General features: G+C 39.8%; 1 protein-coding gene across 2 annotated transcripts in view; it reads right to left on the bottom strand.

Moving 5' to 3' along the window:
• The window catches only part of ARNT2 (aryl hydrocarbon receptor nuclear translocator 2), a 114324-nt gene extending 100950 nt beyond the window's left edge, over window positions 1-13374 (bottom strand). The window contains exon 1 of one of the 2 annotated variants that reach the window (XM_064517259.1): window positions 13032-13374. In XM_064517259.1, coding sequence (XP_064373329.1) covers window positions 13032-13329 — 298 coding nt within the window. In that variant the 5' untranslated portion in view covers window positions 13330-13374. The remainder of the gene's footprint in view (window positions 1-13031) is intronic. The other variant, XM_064517260.1, reaches the window with a different exon arrangement.
• Window positions 13375-21331: the final 7957 nt, after the last annotated feature.

Raw genomic sequence — 21331 nt, 5'->3', positions numbered from 1 at the left:
GCTGCAGAAGCTTCCCTAGTGTTATTTTAGGTTTACTACACACGCAAGAATCTGTCATAAGTTTTGGAACACTTGTTTTTGCTTAACTTCTTCACAAAGATCTATTTCCTGAATACTTTTTATGATACTGAATCTTATACTTTGTTTTAGTCAAAATTTTCAATTTTAAAATATAAGAGACAATTATATTTCCAGGTAAGCTTTGCTAGGCTTTCAAGAGGAAATGGTCAGCTGTTAAGGCTATACTGTTCTTGCTATTTCTGAATTATAAAATATAAGAATTCACTAGAGGTTCTATCTGTGAACAACTAAACAAATGAAAATATGTAATAACAGAATGTTATTTTCCATGTCCACATATTCACATTAAACACGATTTGACATCCATTACAGCCACTTGTTCCCAAAAGTATACAGACAATTCTGTGGATACGTCAAATATGCAGGTAAAGAACCATAGTGGGAAAGACTCACTACAAACAAACTGGATGTTTGTTAAAAACAACCTGAGTGTTTGTCTACAAATATTGACCAAACTAAATTTTTAACATCTATATTTGCTGACTAAAGAGCAGCACAGACAAGTACAAAGGACATAAAATTACTCTGAATGCCAAACCTGGCACTCAGGTTCCAGCTACTAAAGGAAGTCTACACAACAGAGCAAACTGGTGCCAGCCAAACGTGCTTACCAAGAAATCACCACAAATAATTTACCATTACATTTCAACATTAGAAGAATTGGGATTTGATAGGGGACATTTCTGAAAATGTATTTACTTTCACTGACAGCTCATTGATTTGATTTAAAGAGCAGTTTGAATTAACATATTAACCCAACACCCCCCACAAAATGCATTTTCCTCCTTTTTTAAATTCAGCTCTCAAATATACAACAAACATTTGAAAAATGTCTCATCATTTTCAATGTGAACTGTATTTTTCATACTGTTTGATCATTTCTTTTGTGCATGAAGCAATGAATATTTTGCTCTCAATTTTATTTCACACTGTACCTAGTTGAGACAAATCTTACACGTTTTCAAAGGCAGATTAAGTGACAAAAGCTATCATAAATCAAGAGAGTAAAAAGTGAGTTGCAAAACCTGTATTAAGATCTTGTTACGTAGAACATTGGTAGTTCAGCACTTAAATAGCTATCCATCTATGCTTACATCTATATTTTACTAAGACATTAAGAAAAAATCATCCCAAGACCATACCTACAGTATACAGCAAAGACAAACTAATGGTTATTAATGTGCCTGGAATAAATAAAATCTGCTGTTTCCAAGGAGAAATAACCTGCACATTCTGCTTTTATATCTTTGCTTCTCCCCAAGGGGAGAAAAATTCTTTGCTAATTCAAAATAAATTTGGTTGAAATAGAAGTCTATCATTATGATATTATCAATTATAGCATCACAATGAAAAATATATATATTCTTTGCCCCAGGACAGGCCTCCACCATCAAATAGGTCACAAATGTGTGTTGACCACAAATGGGTCATTTTATATCCCTCTTGTAATTGAACCAATTTCACAGACACATATGGAAAGACCATCCCAGAATACAGAGTCTTAGGACAGGCAAACTGAAGGTATGAGAAATGGAAACAAACATCAGATGACTGGAAAGTGGAGCATGGGGTATTATGGGACTTGTCAGAGGTTAAGCAGAAAATCTGTGTGGTAAGTTTGAATCCTGCCTAGTGCTTGTTTCACAAGACCATCCTCTTCCCCTGGTCAGTTCTCAGACATGAGACAACCAGCCAGCAATAAAACTGAAAAATGCAGGCAGCTTGTAACAGCCAAGAATTTTCCTGCAGACAGAGAATTTATTGGTCTCGGATATTCTTATTCATAAATTACCACAGTCATTTTAAATTGAGCGATGATGAAAGGACATTTTGTCCTAAAGCCTGTCTTGAAAAACTAATCCCAACACAGGGGTATAGGTGGAAACACAAATGAGCTCTGGAGCTGAACTTGGAAGCAGTATTATTAACCTCCACACGTTCCACCCTGCGAGATAAAGCCCTGACCCTGCATCTTCTGAAACACATGTGCCCTTCCTAGGGCGAAATGAGGGCTGGCATTCTGCCCATCTGTTACCCACTTCTGCCAAGGGCAAAGAAGGTTCTTGCACATCATCAGCAGATGAGGCAGAACCAATTCCTTAATGACAGATCAGCCTTTCCATTGAAGTAGTAAGGTACACCTTCTTTAGCTAAGGAATAAAAAAAGTATGTACCAGCTATGAGAGTAATGAACAGTTTTCCTCAAGCAAAACATAATTCAGCATGAATTTCATGTTAATGCTCTTCTTTCCACCCACCCACACATCTCCAACTGATTCTACCCAACCAAAATGCCAACCAGTAAAATCACACATCTTTTAATTTGGTTATTGTACCACAGCATTAAGATTTTGTTTTACAGTGATATCCCACAGCTGCCTAACCTCAAACTCAACTTATACATTTACACGGTCTCCTTTTTAAAAACATACAGGGAAACTGGAAGGAGAAACACAAGTAACAAAAGGGAAGAATATGGAGAAAGCTAGCTGGGATGCCAGCATACATGTGGCTCGAATGTCTGTCTCCAGGCCATAGGAATAGAGCAAAAGCAATTCAGATCGGCAATGTCCATTAAAATGTTAAAAATCTTTGTAAATCTTAGTCTCATTTACAGAGCAGAAGCAAAGTGCTTAACTTGAGAGTTGAAGAAGGACACTCTAGGGGAAAAAAAAAAAAGATTAAGTCTTGAGCCAGCAAACACAGTGGAAACTTCCGATGTTAGCTTGTTTGGGGAGTAAACAGGTATTGAAACATACTTAGTCAGAAGACAGCTGTGTCTAAGAGAGCAGAGGCTCATTAATTACATCAGGAAGATATCACAGATAACAGTAAGTGCAGAAACACTTCCATTTAGAAGAAATAAAACCAACAACTGGCATCATTCAAGAACCAAGTCTCAAACTTAAATAGCCTACAAGGGACCCAAAAAGACTCGTATAAACCTATGTGCTACAGGATGTCCATCAACGACAAATAAGGAAGAAACCATTCTACTCGTGTCTTAACGTAAGTATCCACGAAGGAAATTTTATACTTTCTTCTAAAACATCTTCAGCTGGCTAGTTTTGGAGAGGGGACACAAGTCTCATCTAGTACATTAACAGTTTTGTTCTTAGTGAGAATCCAGTTCAGCCTCACCTTCTACATAAGAGGAGAAACAATTTCACTTGAATCAACCTTAAGTCACTTATCAGACAACTTCTGGCAGAGGATCTGCATAGACATTACACATTTTGCAGTACTTGTGCAGAAACTGCCAAATCTGGATTCTGCAGACTTTAACCTGTGGCCTTTGGGGAAAGATTAAGTTCGTTTAAGACATTCCTAATTCCAGCAGTCCACTGTTCTCTTTGTGGAAGATCACCACCACTACAGGAGAGCAAGGAGAACAGAATGTGTCCTCACACCTCAACTGCTAACAGCTACCACTCAAAGATGTGGCTCAAACCCACTTCTGTTAGCCTTTAAACTACACCAGGGCTGTGGAGCAGCCGAGACAGAGCAAACACCCCTCTGGCCCTTTCAGCACCGTGGACGGTAACACTGAAGGGAGAGGCACGCAAGCTGTCCTGGCCGCTGCAGGCCTATTTGCAACCTTTGAGGACAACCATCAAAACCTCAAGCCCTGCAGCGCCGACAGACATCTCTTCGATCTAAATTATGTTTCACAGTCACTGGAGGTCTGAACTCCCACTAAAACTATTTTCATGGAAACTTGGTCTAATAGATTTCTACAAGAAAGGAGCTGAAGAATAACTGTAAAGACTCTAGTCCACCTCTGAACACGTGGGTACATTCTTATTTTCCAGTTTTCATATGATAGTTTGAAAGTGCTCCTGTATTGCTTTCAGTGATGGTTCATTTACTTTAATTTCAAAACTGAAAATGCGTACTTCAAGCCTTCACAACACAATGAAGCTAAGACACAGCTGCTGTTCCCACAAACCTGATTGCCCAACAAATTAAACTTCATTCTTTTTACATGAAAACATCAAAAAGACAAATTGGTGAACGAGTATTTATCCCAGGAACACTAAAACCTTTACACACCTCCAACAATTTGCCATCGCATTCCTAAGGCAGTTGAAAATCCCATAAAAAAATCAAGAGAGGTTTTCATTATAGAGCCTTGTTTCCTCCTGGTCAAACCACTACTCAGTACAGAAAGTACAGAGCTTTTTTAGGGTGGCACAGCTATCCACAAAAAGCCAGGCAATCTCTCAAAGATGCTCTTAAAAAAGAAAAAAAGTCAGAGGAAGCCATTGGTGTCCACATGTACTTATGACATGAACATGACTCACAGGAGTAGTCATCAGACTGACCTCTCTTTTTCTGGCCTCTGTCACAGGGCTGGCCTCCACAGACTTCTGTGGTTGCTGTTACACGAGCTGCCTCTCAGTGGTTGGGAATACAAGAATTTAGCATTTCAAAACCAAGCTGTCTAGCTGACAGCACTTTAAGTCTCTAAAGCTGGACCCAGAAATGAGCTAGCAACTTTACCCGTTGGACAAAAAAAACCATGCAAATCCAGCTCTCGTTTCCACAGCTGTATTGGCTCTGCAGTACTGACAGCAATAAAAGTTTTTTGTCAATAAACAGATCAAATGTGACTCAGAAGGCACTGACACACAGTAGTTAGTGCCATTTTATAGCTAATTTTATGACTATAATCCTCTTCCTACAGCTACTGTTACAATCAGCACCTAATTTCAGGGGTTGTTGACTCCTGCCATGTGATGAGGGTCATCGCATGCTGGGAAGATTAACCACTTTCCATGCAACAGAGGCTTAGGAAATTAAAATATTAGCTTCATATTGACATGCTGGTTAGTAACATAACTTTACCACCCTGCCCCTCTTCAGGGCATTACTGAATACCTTAAAGAACAACGCTAGATGCAGTTTATTATTACTTATTGCAGTGGTATCTGGAGATTGGTGCAGCACTGTGCAAAGCATCATACAAATAACAATATCATCTGCAGTCTCAAAGGAATTAAACTGTAAATTAAATACGCTCGGAAACTACTAACATATGATCTAATCATAAGAAGGTACTTTACTTTTCCTGGCATTCAAAAAAATCTGTCTTATCCCATTTTTAAAAGCATCTCCAGTTCAGTCTGATTTTCCATCCAGGTATTACAGAGAATGCAGTTTTACAAGTACATGAATTGCAAAGGCATTTTACAGCATCCAGATGTCCACCTGCCTTTACTAATGGACAGAGCCAGAAGTAACAAGTCCCTAAAATTATCTCCTTGTATGTAATTGTGTTTCTTGATTATTACTGAGAAAGTACTGGGGATCATTTTTCAAAGTCATGCCTGCATATTCCGTAAAAACAGATTTTGCTTTTACCTCTGAGGAATACAAATATCCAGTGTTTTTGTTCTTTGCAGCTCAGTGATTTACTGGCATGTCTCTCCCTATAAAATATTTGCATATATCTGAGAGTCAAACTGTTCTGATACATTCTGTGTTTGCCAGGAAGTGAACGCTCCAGTTCAGTGTAACTGAACATTTAAACAAGAACAGGCACCAGGACAAATGGCAGCATAATTAACATACCAATGAAGAGCCAGTTGTTAATTACTATCCATTTCAGGCATTCTGTATGAGCAACTTACCTGAAAAGCCTTTGCAATTGCATGCTGGCAAAGCCAGTAATTAAACAATTCAACACCCCTTTTGCTTGATTAGAGAAAAAATTATAATTATTTTGTATAATTCTATTTGTCACATGCAGTTGACATTTACTTGAGAAAAACAGCAGCAGCCCAAATCTAAACATTTAAAATTAACATTATGAGCTGTTCTGGAACAAAATAGCAACATACATACATACAGGGCCGATACAGGATAATATATGTTCCTAATTTGAAAGCGATTATACCTTGCAGTACCTGTTGGGTTTTGTGGAAGGCAGCACAGTTAATACTTAGAATAGAAAAAGGTGCCACTATTCTTTAAGTAAGAGTTTAGACACTACTTACAGAATAGAGATTGAAGATACAAGGTGTAGAAAGACTTGAGAAAAGCAGCAGCACAATGCCAGTATTCATTTACACTTACACAATAGTAACTGAGAAGCCAAAACATAGCTCGGCATAGCACCACTGCTGAAATATGGTAGTTGCAGAAGCTGTAAGAAAGGGAGAGGCATTCAAGTGGAACACGAATTGAGAGCAAAGCACAGAAATACAAGCAGAAGATAGGCAAAATGGAAATAAAAGCAGACAAAAAGGAGAGAAAGCAGAAAGTTTAGAAATAGTTATCAATATGGAAAGGATCAAAACAAAGGATTTCTCTTTCTCCATGTGAAGCCTGCTTTGCCCACTAGTGTGCTTTGGGCACAAAGAAGGAAATTATATCTATCCTGAGAACAGCTTCTAATGCATTACCCATTGCATGACTACAGCCATCAGTCCATGTAAACAATGGAACTAAAATGGATAAAAGTGAGTTTATTAATGTTGCCTTTTTAAACATAAATCCATTTGAAATCTTGACTAGCCAAATTAGTTTGAATCAGTACTTGCTAAAAAATTGGCATTCTATGTTTGGTACTAAAATTGCAAACCATGTAACTTATCTACTTTACAGGCCAGATTTAGCTGAAATACTGTAACATTTCACAACAAAATAGCTCCTTCTGGAGCAGACAAGAAGTGGGTATTTTCTCCATGTCAGTTTATTAGTTTATTCAATCAATTCAGTTTGATTACTAACTTGTCAAAAGGAAAAACAATTTGGAGTTGAAAAGCAAGAAAGTTAAAGAAACAGCTATCAGGTTTCAAATCTTCCAAGACCATGGTGACTAAACATAGTAATTCTTTTTATTTCACAAAGCAAGCACTCCATACAATGATCTGGATAAGCAGTTATCTAAATTAGTACAAATTTATTCTGATACTTTTTTTTTTTTTAACAACAAAAGATGATAAATGACTAACTATACGTTTACTCGCAATGTGCATCTATCTTTTTGGATTATAAACAGAAGCCATCTGAAACGTAAAAAGCAGCTTTATAGAATTGTTCTTTTCCTCATTAAATAGAATGTTGGATACACATGGGGTGACAGGAAATGTTTTACATTTGAACAAAGCAAGTACTGTTAGCAACAAGTAAACTGAACCAATTGTTTATACACCAAACATCCACCCCAGATTCCTGAAATTACAAAATTTTTGCCTGCTTGACTTAATAAACTCTATTTTTTGCACAAGTTATATTACAGAAGGGTGCAGAAGCACCTCTACCTTTCTGATTTCTTCCCCAAATAAAACCTTTATCAAGCATACTCTATAGTCAAAAGAATCCAGCTTGAGATAGCGTCTGCCCACTTCTGCACCTGAGGCAGCATCTCTGCGCTCCATAGTGTTGGGTAGACAGAATAACTCGTCCAGAGCTGGCTCATCTATCTCTAAATACAGCTGGTCATCAAAAAGACTTTGCTAGTTAGATGGGGAAATCTGCAGGTGATCTACAATAACAGCTAGATCTAAATCCCCATGTCTAAATCCCTGTGCCACAAGCCCCCCCTTTCACATTTCTACTGCAAATTTTAATAACGTTATGCTTTCTTCAGTTAGCACTGAATTGATGCATTTTCCATTCTTACTTGGCAGCTATGAAGTTGCAAGTCTAAAAAAAATTACCCTAAGCTATACACATATCTGATCTTCACAAGCCATTTAAGCATAATTTCTGAATTCATCTTCATTTGTGTCCTCTTAATAACAATAATCACCACATCGACAGTGTTATTTTGCCTTGATTGTTTTGAAATGGCTATTTTTTCCTTGTCTACCTAATCTCTACAGCAATTTTTCTTACTGGAAAGAAAAATCTGCGATGCCATCTGGTATTACAGAAATCAGCAATATCTGTTTTGTTTTGTCATTTTATTAAGAGGCACAGGGAAACATTATTCCATTTGAAGCAATATTTGAAACAAAACACATGCCACATATGAAGAATCTAAAAAAATAATCTGTGATTGAAGAGCTACTTTGAAATGAAATCTTTGGCATACCTATATATTACAAATATTAGAAAATTACATTTCTTTAATGCAAATTATTGTTCCATACACACTTCTGAAGGTCAAAACATTATCACAGAACAATTCAAGAGGTGCTATAATCTCACACCACAGTTTGCCTGAATTAAGGACCAATTTTATAGAAAGAAAGATAGGAACATTGGAGGAGAAAAAGATCTTTAGTTTAAACCTCCCATTACTTAATGAGTGGTCAGTTATTAGAATCACTGTTTTTGCATCCCAGAACCACTATAGTCCACTATAATCTCCATCACCTTAACGCTCTGTTTACTCCTCATTATGCTGTTAAATGGTTTTTGGAGTTTAGTGGTTAGTCTACATTGTAATCAAGAGCAAAGGTGTTACTATTGTAGCAATAAAACACAGTAACTTTTGGACTCCAGAGCTGAATACACCATTTTGAACTCTGTAACACCAGAGCAGACTTTTTTAACCACCAATTTCAAGGCTGGATGAAAGCTAAAAATAATTGCCAGATTGTCAACTTCAGTAAGCAAAATCCTTTGTAGGACTACAGAACAGGCAGCATCAATAAAATTCTTCTACGCACCTAGTATCTTAGTACCTTGAGAGCAAATGTAAGACTGGCTAACAAATGACTTCATTCTCAGAACGTCCAACTGAAACAGGGGAGAATGATTTATCTCCGTATTTAACTCCCAAGATAAATGAATAGATAGGAACAAAACTCAGCTCCCCAAACCCAATGGGCTTGCCCAACAGAGAACTCAGACACAGGGCTGAGTTACCAAGTGTCCATTGATAAGACACAAGATTTGGTGTTAACTCATTACAAACTGAAAGTAAAAAAAAAAGAAAAAAAAATTCTTTCTTTGAAGTTCAACCTCGTACTTTCTATCTTGCATTACCTATAGGCTAAAAGTACCCACAGTCAGCTACTGCGGCTCAGATAACACAGTAACTTTTTAAGCTTCAGTAATACATCCCTCTCAAGGCCCACCATCCTGCTCAGCCTCAACTCAAGTAGATGCCCTTACTGGCCAGGCGTGTTATCCTCCAACTTTTAGACCTCAGGACCTCTGCTTAAAAAAAATCAGCAGCCAAGCTTTAGAAATTATGTAAACACCACAGATACTGTTTTTTTAAATTAAGGACACAATGTCAATGAGTCATAGTATTTTAAAAGGTGGTCAAACCACATCCAAAGTGATCTGCCTTCTAATGTAACTCTAGATAACCTCTAACAGTTAAATCTCACGATTTCTTCTGATCTGACTCAGAAGTTTGCTGCATTTGGCAATATAGCTGTGGGTACTACCTAGGGTGGCCGTTCCACACAGGGAGACTTCACCAGGAAGAACTGCAGTGATATAACCAGCTCATTTCACAACACCTTTCATGACAGAAAGCTGCCCCTCCAGGACCACCTGTTAGACTAAGCAAATAATGTCTCAGGAAAATAAAATACTGATTTTTCTAAGAGTTTTATGTTGTCATCCTAAATTGGCTAAAATAAACACCACTATACCATGTACTTCACTGCAAATTAAGCAAAATGTGACCCAAAAGCAGCAAACGGCTACGGACAAGTTTGCATTCCAAAAATATACACATTTAAAACAGACATGGCACCAAGTTACTTTGCTGCAAGCAGTAATTTATGAAATGCTTGTTACACCTCCACAGTTCTTTTGTTCTTAAATCCCATTTAATATGCCAATCTTATTTCAGGAGGAAATAAATTAACTCTGATGCTTTGTGCCAATGCAGATGAGCTTCCCACACACCTGTATTGTGTTTCACTCTTCAGTTAGTCATCCATATTATGGCAAATGAACAAAGTACCTCTAACCAGATCCCATTCCCAAGGTCAAATGTGAGGGAAGAGGAAGGTGATGATCTTACAGAGCCCCCAATTTTGTCAGTGCAATGTTTAGTCGCAACTGCGACATTCACCACAAAGATCTGTGGATTTACATCAAACACAGCCCAAGAGCCCCACACAGGCAGTCGTGCCCCTGCCACGTCCCCGGTCTGGTCCTTGGCATCGCAACTCCACTGGAGCCCTGGCAAAGAAGGGCTCCAAACTGCTCCTACTTCTAGGAATTTTCATAGTTCAAACTCTATATTACAAGATCGTCAGTGGAAAAAATGAATAAAACTGCACCTAACCTGAGAGGATGACACTGTTCAGCAATGCACTGTTTGTAACAGGACATCCCACATTTAAAGACTTCCACATCCATAATTACAGGATACCCAGCTTTTCTGTCTCCGATGCTCCCCATTCTGCTACATAGAATATGACTAAAATCACATGTATTTGTGTTGTGGTAGCTGTAGGTTAATGTCCTGCCTAAATTATCAAATGTTATTAGAACCCCAGACAATTGCTTAATAAAAAATTAATCATATTGTAATTTCTAATCATCATTAAAGATGCTTAACAAGTTAATCTCTCTATTGTGCTCCCCTAACATCATGGAGCAGAAAGTCAGGTGGCGTAAGACAGCACAGCTTCACCAATATTAATAGAGCTATTTTCACTTTACTCCGACTGAGGATCCAGACGCAAAAGAAAAAAGCAGTCTTAAAATCCTCTCACTACAGCTTTCAATTGTTTGTCTGTACTGCTTTGCAGTTAATTCAAAAAATAACAGAAGCAACAGACAATCATATTAAAAAATACAGCATAAATCAAGATATTTCATACAGTTTTATCTACTGCTGTCCTTGGTAGAGCAAACACAGTGTTACAATACAATTCGAAGGTCTACTGTTCTTGCCTCTTCATGGCTCAAAACCTCCTCATTTTGACTTCGTCCATGCTTAGCTACATTTGTCTGACAGCAACGTTCACGTACTGAGAACGTGGGAGGATCATTAACAGTGAATTTGTCTTTCAGCTGAAATCTGTTCCAACTGCCGAGAAAAAAGATGCTCTGTAACCTCAACCTCACGGAAGTATGTATTGGTTCACTTCAGGAAACCAACACACTTCCTCATCCTTCCGGTGGTCTGGCAGTCTGTGGTTAAGAGTCTCAGGACCGCACTGCAAATCAGCTTTAACTGGAGCAAATCGCTGCACAGTGATGCATACAGTCAGCACACTTGGCTCTTGCTTCCCTCATATTTTTTATGCTTCATCAATAATTTCATAACACACCTCAAATTCACAAGAAGAGTATTTCTAGGCTTACAGGTTACAGCTCTGAAGCACTGTTGTGAGGCTGCTCTGCGGTACCTGCATAGCGTTATCTCCTGCAACCACACTTTTCTGTGACTTCAGCTGCCGGCAGGTCAACATAGAAGGTGGAAAAGGGTAAATGCAATGGCTTTACTATTATTCAGTGGTTTCAGCATACACCTCTAAGGGATCATGGCTATTCCTCTAGTGCATAGCCTGGAAGAGCAGACAGGAGAAAAGCACACCAAATCTAAGCAAAAGAAGGCAGTTCCTATTCTACTTTGCTGGCATAACAGCTAACTTACTTCAGCTGTGTGTGTGTGTGCAATGAAATTCTCTGTTATCATACATGACAGTAGCCTAGAAGCTAAATAGTATTCATTAAATAACCTTTCATTAAATATTATTTCTACACATTTCTTACATTTAATATGCAGAACTCAGATATTAAAACTTAATCTGAGTGGCGAAGGTCTGGTCCTGCGCACTTCATTGGCACTCACTGAACCAAATGAATTGTCTGTATCATTACACCTACTTCAGCATGACAACTCACAAGAGTAAGCACAGCAGGATTTAATTTAACGAACAGTCTTTAAATACCAGCCCTCATTTACTCAAGCACGCCCTTAAGTGTCAGAATTGAACTGGACTGTATGAAAAATGACAAAACATGACCACATATTAAAGCAATTAAAACCTGGAATCCACTTTTGCTAAAAATATTCTTCATTAGTACTGAGACCAGTGGATTTTAGTGTTGGATATTTTAAGTTGACCAAAGTACCTCTCCAAAAGACATACTCCTGCATTTCATACAAAACTGTTTTACTCCATTATGCACTTGTGTTAACAAAAGTAGGTGTCGCGTCTCGTGGACACGTACAGAACGTCACGTCAAGGAATGACTGCCCCCGTGAAAAATTCAACAAGAAAACTTTACTAAGTTTTTCTTCTTAATAAATGGGTTATCAACAAGAAGCATTTATTGCACCCTTTTGACAAACAAAACCCCAAAACACAGCACAGCACTCCCACGGGCTCGAGGCAGTTTCAAGGCACGGCTCTAAGCCTGAGCAATGCTTCATGAGGTCGGCCACATCTCTCGACAACAAAACCTGGGAACTGTTAGGGCTGGAAATTCCTGCATCCCACATTTCCCAGGGCAAAGACTGGTCTGTCGGCCCTGCCCAGCTCGGTGCACGACACCCACTGCCGCACCGATGGCCTTCCAGCCCGGTTTCTGCTCGGGCGCACACATTGCCTCGTTCTTCCTTCCGTTTGGTGGCTTATGCTTATGCGAAACTTTTAGTTTCTCCGCTGCCCCCGCACGACGGCGACAGCCTGGAGCGGGGGGAAGAAGGCAGCGGGACGCCGGGAAGCTGCGACACCCGCCAGCGTCCGGCAGCCCCTCGGCTCCCTGCGAGCCGCCGGCAGGCGGAGCCGAGGCGCGAGGAGGCTCCGCGCCCGCAGCCTCCGGGCTCCCGCGCCTCGGTCGCCCCCCGGGCCGCCCGCGGGCGAGCGGCGCCCCCGAGCCCGCCCCGGCCCGCGGCGCCGGGGCTGGGGAGGGGACGCAGCGGCGGCGCGGGGGGCGGCGCGGCCCGCCCCGCCCTGCCGGCCGCCGTGCGCCTCGGGCGGGGGCGGGGAGGGATGTGTTGTGCGGCGGGGCCACATGGGGCGAGACGGACTCCCTGCAGCGCAGGGGCGACGGCAGCAGCAGCTACTCACCGGGAGGGTTTACCGCCGCCGGCGTTGCCATCTTGTCTCTGAGAAGAATTAAGACAAATGCAAGAGGGGGAGGAGGGATGCGCTGGGCAGCCCGGGGGGCGGCGGGGGAGGGGAGCCAGCGCCGGGGAGGGCGGGCGGCCGAGCCAAGCCGGGAGGCGCGGGGGGCGGCGGGCTGCTCCCGCCCCGGGGCCCGGCGGCGCTCCCCGCTCCGTGCGGGGCGGCCCAAGATGTCCGATGGCCTCGCGCCGCTTCTGCTCATGCGCCGCGCGCAGTGAGCATGTGCCGGGCGGCCGCACATGGGCGCTGGGCCCGCGCCCACCGGCAGCGCCCGAGCGGGACCCCCCCACCCGCTGCCGGGCCCCGTCCTCCCCGCCCCGACCCGCGATACCCGTGTGAAACCGCCTCTCTCCCCGCTCCCGCGCTAGCTGCCCCCCTCGGGGCTCGAACCCGCGGCGCGGCGCCGCACGGGGCCCGCTGCACCCCTCTGCGGGAGGGGTGGTCCGCGCGGGGCGGCCGTTGGGGCGTTGCCCGCCCCCGCGCGCGGAGCCGTTAAACAACGTTGCCGGCGCCTTCAACGTCTCTCCTGAGGCGGGAACGGGCTGTGGGGGGGCTCGGGAGGCTCCGGGTTCAGGGGTGCTGCCTGTGTAGCTCGGAGGTTAAAGGCGCACGCTGGCAAGCGGCTGGCGTTCAGATCAGCGGGGGATAAAGTGAGCCCTATCGGTTATGAAAGTGGAAGATGAGTCATGGCATTATTGCCATGTTACAGCGATATTATACGTGTGTCTGACCTGGACATGGAGGACTTGGTGCTTCAAATGGCAAATGCTAGATAGAAAAAAATCTTTCTTGAAGTACTTTATTAATAATACTAATTTCCTGGTATTACTAGTGAAAATGTAACAACCCTTTGAGTTATTGAAAGTTGAAAAACTTTAGGAATTCAGAGGCAGAACTGACAGTGGAATGTATAAGAATCATGAAGAATCATAGTTGTATCATGTCCTTTCAAGAACTCTGGTTTACCCTAAGCTATGCCCACTTTCAAGCCTAAGTAGTACAACTGAACAACTGATCTTTTATAAATCACTTGGCTCATGTTTTAAGGCTTTTCTTTAACAAACACAAGGACTAGAAGTACATTTTTAAATGAAATCTGAGGGTTTTTTTCTCATAATCTCATAACTTGGGTCTCTAAGTGAAAAACCAGTATCACAGAATTAATAAACTACAAGATTTGTTATAAGCAACCAGTGTAATAACTGCATTAAAGACATGCAAAATAAATGTATTTTTTCTTTCCCAGCCTTGGAATGTTGCAAAGGTCTGTTAATCTTTAAACTCCTTAAAATAGCTGTGTTCAGTTGCCCTGAACAGTCCTGCAAAATTAATGGAACCACTCAGAATGAAAGGTTGCAAATCAATTCCTTCTTTGCTGAATAAATAAACTGAAACAGTTTAGTCATTAAGATGTAAACTGGCAGAAAGATGGAGAAAGCATGGAGCCTATGGTTCCTCATTTTCTGTAGATGGGTTTAATCAGCTCCAGCTTATCTAGAAAGTTGACTTTCTCTTTGATTTATTCTGCTTTTGGCTATGAGAAGTTGAGCTGTTTTTCTAAGCATCTTACAGCTTTCTTAATTCTTAAGACACTCAAATTTGCTAATAACAAGAAGATAGTTTGTGTTAATCAGTATGGGAAATTTTGTAAGTTTTTGTATTTTCATTCAAATAAAACTGCATTGTTGTGATTTTAGAGTCTCTTGATCATGATATTTCTAGATTCATATCCTTAAGGAGGAAAAGCAACGTTGGAGTAGCTTACTCTACTAAAGGAAATGGGGCATGGCTCAATTCCTCTAGGTTTCTATAAAATTCTGTCTTCAAATTGTGCAGATAATATTACTCATGAAAGCCTGACCACGAACCTCCATTATGTAAAGTTACACCTCCATAAAATACCATATAAAGCAATAAGTTATGACATTAGGCACTTTGAGGTGTCCTCTGAAGCAATTTACAAGTGTTCCTGGGTTAAGCCTTATATCTCTCTTATCAGAAACACATTAATGTTTCTAATTTCATCTCTGTTTGAGAGATGAGGAGGCTGCCAAAGAATAAACAGACATGAAGAGCTCTGACAGTGTGGTATCATAGCTTTTGATGCCATGTATACAATAGGCTGAAAAACAACCGAATATAAACCAATGAAGCCATTCAACTATGTAAGCTGTCCGCTTGCAATAATATCCCATGAGACTTTAGATTACCCCAGAAAGAGCATATTACAGTGAGTATATTTAATATGGTGCTCCATGTAAATAAGGCTTTAGGGCTGAGAGGGAATGGAACACATTCTGTCAAATGTACAGTGATTCAGACACGGTTATGCAAAATTAGGCTTTTTGGTTTTTTAGTCTGGCGTGATCTTTGTTGACTTGCTCCATTCAGTTTTAGAGGCAATTCTTTGCTCACTTCGATAGATTGAGAAATGAGATTCATTTCATTTTCTCTTCATCTTCTCTATCTTAATAGACACTATTAGCAGGATCTTTCAGAATCCCTGAAACAATCTGTTAGTGAGTGCAACTCTTCTGCATTTATCTGTAACAAACTGTTTCCTTGCTGATCTCATTCTGAGCCTGTCATTATCTGTGGTGAGACCTATAACATTGGAAACTGATGAAAAAAATTCATCACTGCCATTAAAATATGTTCTACTAATGGTGGAAATGCATGCTGTGTGTTTTACTTTCACACAAAGAATACATATATAGTACTGCATAAAATCAAACTAGTTACTGAATACCTGTTTCTCCAAATTCCTGCCTACCTTTGCAGGTTGAAGCCCTAGTTCCTAGGGAATGGGGGTTCTTCACAACAAAAGCAGTGACAGCACTGGAATCTTTCCTTGACCTAGCTGAGACATTAAATAGCACTTTATCGATACCAAGTGCAAAACATAATACATATGCAAGATAACAATATGCAAAATTTTTACCATTCATGTGGCACAACAGGGGGTGCTTCACTTACCATATTAATATAATTATAAACAAGTGTTGACATGATGTAAATGAACTAAGAAAAGTGATCTTTATCTCAATTTTGTTATTATATACCAAAGAGCAAGTGTGTCAGATGTCTTTACAATGATCATTTTCAATTTAGAGGGCAATAATTGTTGATACTAGTGCTCAGAATACATGCGTCTTCTGCATCTCGACACTAGTACTAGAAACAGATCAGTTGAATGCTACAGCATACTATAACTGCTTTTCATTAACACACTTCTGTTGAAAGTTCAGCACTGGCCTGCAAATTGGAAAATCTGAACTTGTACCTTTTTTGTGTGTTTTCACGGACTAATAATTTCTAAAAGATCTTTATTTCTTTTAAAAGGAAGAAAGCTCTTTTTAAAACAGAGGTCTTTCCATAATGCTTTACTCCATCTGAATCATTAAAATCCAGAAACTGAATCACACAAGAACAGGTAATAAATTCAAGAGAATTAGAATAGGTGGTCAGTGTCAAAAATGGATAAAGTGCTTTGGCTTTTCTTGCCTCTTTATGACAGTAATCCTGTAAAAGAATTGACAATCAAGGTCTGAAACTGTGAAGATTCAGTTTCCCAGTAAAATTTTCTTTTCTAGGAACACAAAGAAGCTAAGCAAAGTTTAAGACATTTTAATCCAGTATAGTCAAAACCAAGGACACTTTAATAAAACCTCAGTCTTTAATAAGACCTCCCAGCTACATTCTTTGACCCATGTTTCCATTGTAGTTGAGTTAATATATTTTACCCAATTAATCCAAAAGTCTGGGATAGTTTGGAACCAGTATGATATTATATTAAGTAACCCCATCCACCCAAGTATTGGCAAGTGGAACATTAAGTGCCCTTTTTAAATTTGTTTGGTCACAAACAGATGACCACACTTGACTGAATAAGCTTAGAGAAAATGATGAAATTTTAAAAAAGGAACCATCATAGGAAGGTCTTCAAGAATTTGTTAAGGAAATTACAGCTTTGTTCTTTAAACTACCCCTTACAATTTAAGAGAAAATTTTATTCTTCCTATAAAATGCAATAAGATACCTAGAGAAGAATGTGGAAGTTACGTTAATCACTATTCAGTCCTGGAGGTACAAAACTGCAATTTGTATGATTTTCTCTGCAGTTATTGCTATTAAATTCTGCAGTGCTTTTCCTTCAGGGAAAATGACATTGAGTATTGGGGAAATCCTTCTAAAGGTGAAATGTCTGTGGCAAAAGCCCCATTACCTGAGAAATGTAACTGATATTGAAGAAATATTCCTGTACTGGTAGAAGTATGGGCTAGGTATCAAACATGCAGGCTTCCTCATCTCTAACTTCAACACTACCTTCTCAAGCTGCTTCTGAGTTTGTATAAATTTAGCCATATATGAAACAACAACCCAAAATAAAAACAATGAAGGCTTGATAATCAAGCCTAAGAGAGGAATAGGGGGTGCAAACACATTGACACATAATATGTTTTCTGTACAAGGCTTGCTGAGAAGATTTTGCTTTTCTTCCCTAACATTAACATCACTCTGACATGAGTAGAAGCACTGCCATAAAGAAGTGCTATCGTTAAGCTGATAGAGGCTGTTGGTGGTTACCTCAGGCAGAACTGACCATATAGCATATAGGAATATAGTTTTCACAGTGAATACCTAGTTATATCCCTGAAACAGGTCTGTGAAGCAACTGGATAAAAAAGAAAAAAAAGTTATACACAATAATGTTCTACTTACCAAAACTCCAAGACATAAGCATAAAAATAGACCTCAGAAATAACACCAGGATCCAAATCAAACCTGACACAGAGGTCAGAACTCCAAAGCTAAAGCCCAGATTCAGGGGTAATATGCAGGGGCAATATTTGCAGGCAGTAAATTTCTCTTTCCAGTCCTGCACTCTTAACTAAAGCTAAATCATGGAAATCAAAAACTTCCTCATTTCTATACAGCGCTTCCTATGTACCAAATGCCATGTTTCTCACTTCAAAATAAAATAAAAGCTTATCCATTTGAAAAAATATGTTTCTGATATATTATGATCAGGACATTATGATCTATAGCAAGAAGTGAGGCCTGTTGAGTTGGAGTCATAGAAGCGGAGTTCCAGGTCACTAGATATTCCTGAGCATCTTATCCCTTTCCACCTTCCTAAATAAGGGTCTGATCTAACTTTTAGTGAAACAAATATGCACATTCCCATCAGCTTCAGCAGGATGAAGTCTTTCATTAACAATTCAGTTGATGTGACATCCCTCCAACTTGCTAGTCCTGTAATACTAGCTGGAGTCAAAACTTTCTTTAGTCAGTTTAATAACAGTAAAACCAGAGGTGTCTTTTGAGTGGAAAAAATGTCATTTTTACATAGTCACTGCTCAGGATAGGACCAAACTGCCGGTTTTCCAGATTCCTGCCACCCCATCTGCTCTATTACAAACTCTATGAATGCAATAAAATATAAAGATTCAAGTAATGTAACATCCACGTATTTTCACAAAAGTATTTTATTATTATTCCAGGACTTCTAGATTTAGAACAGTATTTCCAGAATTGATCTGTCTGTAATCCACAAAAGATTGATACATTCTGACGTAACAGCAAAGCTAACAGCGAGGCTAGAACAAATTTACATTTATGGCAATGCTGTTTAAAAAGTATGCTCTAAGACCATCATATATTATAAAAATGCTGCTGCCAATGTAGTTGAGGCCTCTGCCTAGTTTGAAATGAGAATTTATGAAGAATATTTTGGTAAGTTTTATAAACAATATTCTGTCCACTTCAGAGAATGTTCTTTATCTCATCAGAGAGATTTGCTGAGGATCATAAGCTGCAATAACAGTAAAATGGTACAAAATCTCTGGGAATTAATTGCAGCAAAACCATCTGAGTCTCCTGAAACATAAAAGGCAGTCTGCATCCTGCATCCTAAAGAAAAGAAGCAATGATGAGGAATCTGAAGCATGCTGCACTATTTCAGTTGAGCACAGGCCAACTGAAAAAAGCAAATATGCCAATGAAGTGGCTGCCTGATATTTGCCCTCTATTCTAATGTGCTCATTCTCCACTTTCTTCAGTCCCTCTTTCCCCAGCTATACAAAGTAGTGATTTCTAAGAACCATAAAAGAAAACAGAAACACATACATTTAATTGCCTTATAAATTGAATTATGATTTATGACTGGTTTTACATTTCACAAGTAAGATATTATGCAAATCCTCAGCAGACCCTTCCATTTAAAAGCTTGCACAAAACATTTTTAGTAACTTCTCACCTGATTTTATTTCTGAAATAGTCAAAGTGAACATGTGAACCTGTGTCTCAAAGACCAGACAATATATGTTTAATTATGTTAAAAAATCTAATCTCTGAATTATGGAAAGCATATCTACATGAACAAAAAAATGTGCTTTAAAAATGATGGAACATCCCTTACCATATGCTTTATGGTTCTTGCATTTGCATTTAAAAAGAAGGAACAACCATTTTGAATATTTTAATAGCTGGATATACAGTCACATATCATTTTTCCTTTTTATCCAGCCTTCCAGATCACCTCCAACATAATCTAGTTTTTTTACTGTATCTGTTAAGACATAAAAATAAAGATATATTAGTATAGCTCTATTAAAAAATGCAAATATATAAGAACTAATCAAACCAAAGATCCACCTAGCTAAGTATTTTATTTCTGATAGTGTCCACTAACTCAGCAGTGTCTAGGAAAAGAGTGTAAAGACAAAGCAAATACTGAATTATACTTCCCTCTGCTGTACTCTGGCAGCTTCCAGCAAAGTGCAACTAAGGGAATTCCTGAACCAGGAGGTTGCATCTGCATAATTAAAACCCCTCTTAGCATTAGCCCAGTGTTCTGAATTAATTGTAAAATGTCACATCAATTAGTTTTCCATCCAGGTGGACTAGGTCATGTATTAATGCCCTGAAATAGGAGGCTCAATGTCAGGAGTGACAGAGGTGGTACACAGATTGTTGTTTTGTAGCTGCATCTTTTGGGGTATGAGATAATGATACAGTGCAAATAGCACTGAAAGGCACACTGAGATGAAAGCTTGTAAGAAAAAAGACACTGGAATACCAATGCCTATGATGATGTGCTTTGAATTGGACAAAATAGTGAGGAAATCTATCACAGAATAGCCTGGGTATCTAGATACTGAAATGCATTTTAAGTTCATCACATCTATATTCACTATGTCTTAATACGTCACATCCACGAAGTTTTATTGAAGACAAGGAAGATGAGGCTCCTGGATAAAAGTAGAGAAATGCATTTTGGGGGGTTGGAAGTGGGAAAATAAGCCCCTTGCTTTCCTCACTCATCATCTTTGTTTCAGAAAAAAAGAAGAAAAAGTGGTTGGCTGTTTTGCAATTCAGTCACCACGTTGTGAAGCACAGTGTGATGAGTTCCAGTGTGCTACTTTTGGCTTTTCCTGTTTGGCAAATAGACCAATTAAAACTTCTGGAAGACCCACTTACAACTGCTCCAGAGTGACATGTCTCCTTGAATGTGCAAGAAATTTGCTCCAGAGCAGCTTGCTCACCACAAACTTGAAAAGGAAGTGCCTTTTAAACTTTGTCAGTAGGATGTAAGCAGGAGGCTAGCTTTTCATACTGCCTCTTCCATGATGTATTTTACCCTGTCCATGAGTGTGAGGCAGAATGACAGATAAAGACAGAGACCAGAAGAAGAACGATGGGTTGGTGACTGATTCTTCAGTCCCTGAGCCATCACCTTTTAATGTGATGCTTACAGATTTCATTATGGATTTCCCATTCTAAGCATTTTGTGCTTCACATCAAAGTTACGATCTATCAGTTAGAGCATTGAATGGTGATAGAAGGCAAAATTGGAGAACAGCATTTTCAAAAAATGCTCTTGGTGCATTAGAGCTGTAGAGGACCACAGAGATGAATCTAATTCCCAAACCCCTGTAGGGAGGATATTAAGGTGATGCAGTTGTATCTGTGTGGACAAGCATACACATGTTCTCTCACACTGCAATCACACCACCAGTATCTGCAGCAGTGACACAGTTGAGAAAGACGAGAGTGTTGAGCAAGTGCAAGAGGGAGTTATGTGAAATGCTGTCAGCCAGTGCCTGAGTAATAGCAGGGGACAACAGCGAAGTACTGCCCCCAGCGCTTCCTGGAATGGTGCTGGGCACAGCTGATCCTTGTATAAATTTGTGTTTGGTCATACTCAGCATCAGGCTAGTGTTTCCTCTGCTGCCCCTGTT

Source organism: Dromaius novaehollandiae, chromosome 10 (genome assembly GCF_036370855.1).
Source record: "Dromaius novaehollandiae isolate bDroNov1 chromosome 10, bDroNov1.hap1, whole genome shotgun sequence".
Classification (NCBI taxonomy): domain Eukaryota; kingdom Metazoa; phylum Chordata; class Aves; order Casuariiformes; family Dromaiidae; genus Dromaius; species Dromaius novaehollandiae.
Note: the sequence above shows the minus strand (reverse complement) of the source record. Positions and strands in the feature narration are given on the sequence as shown.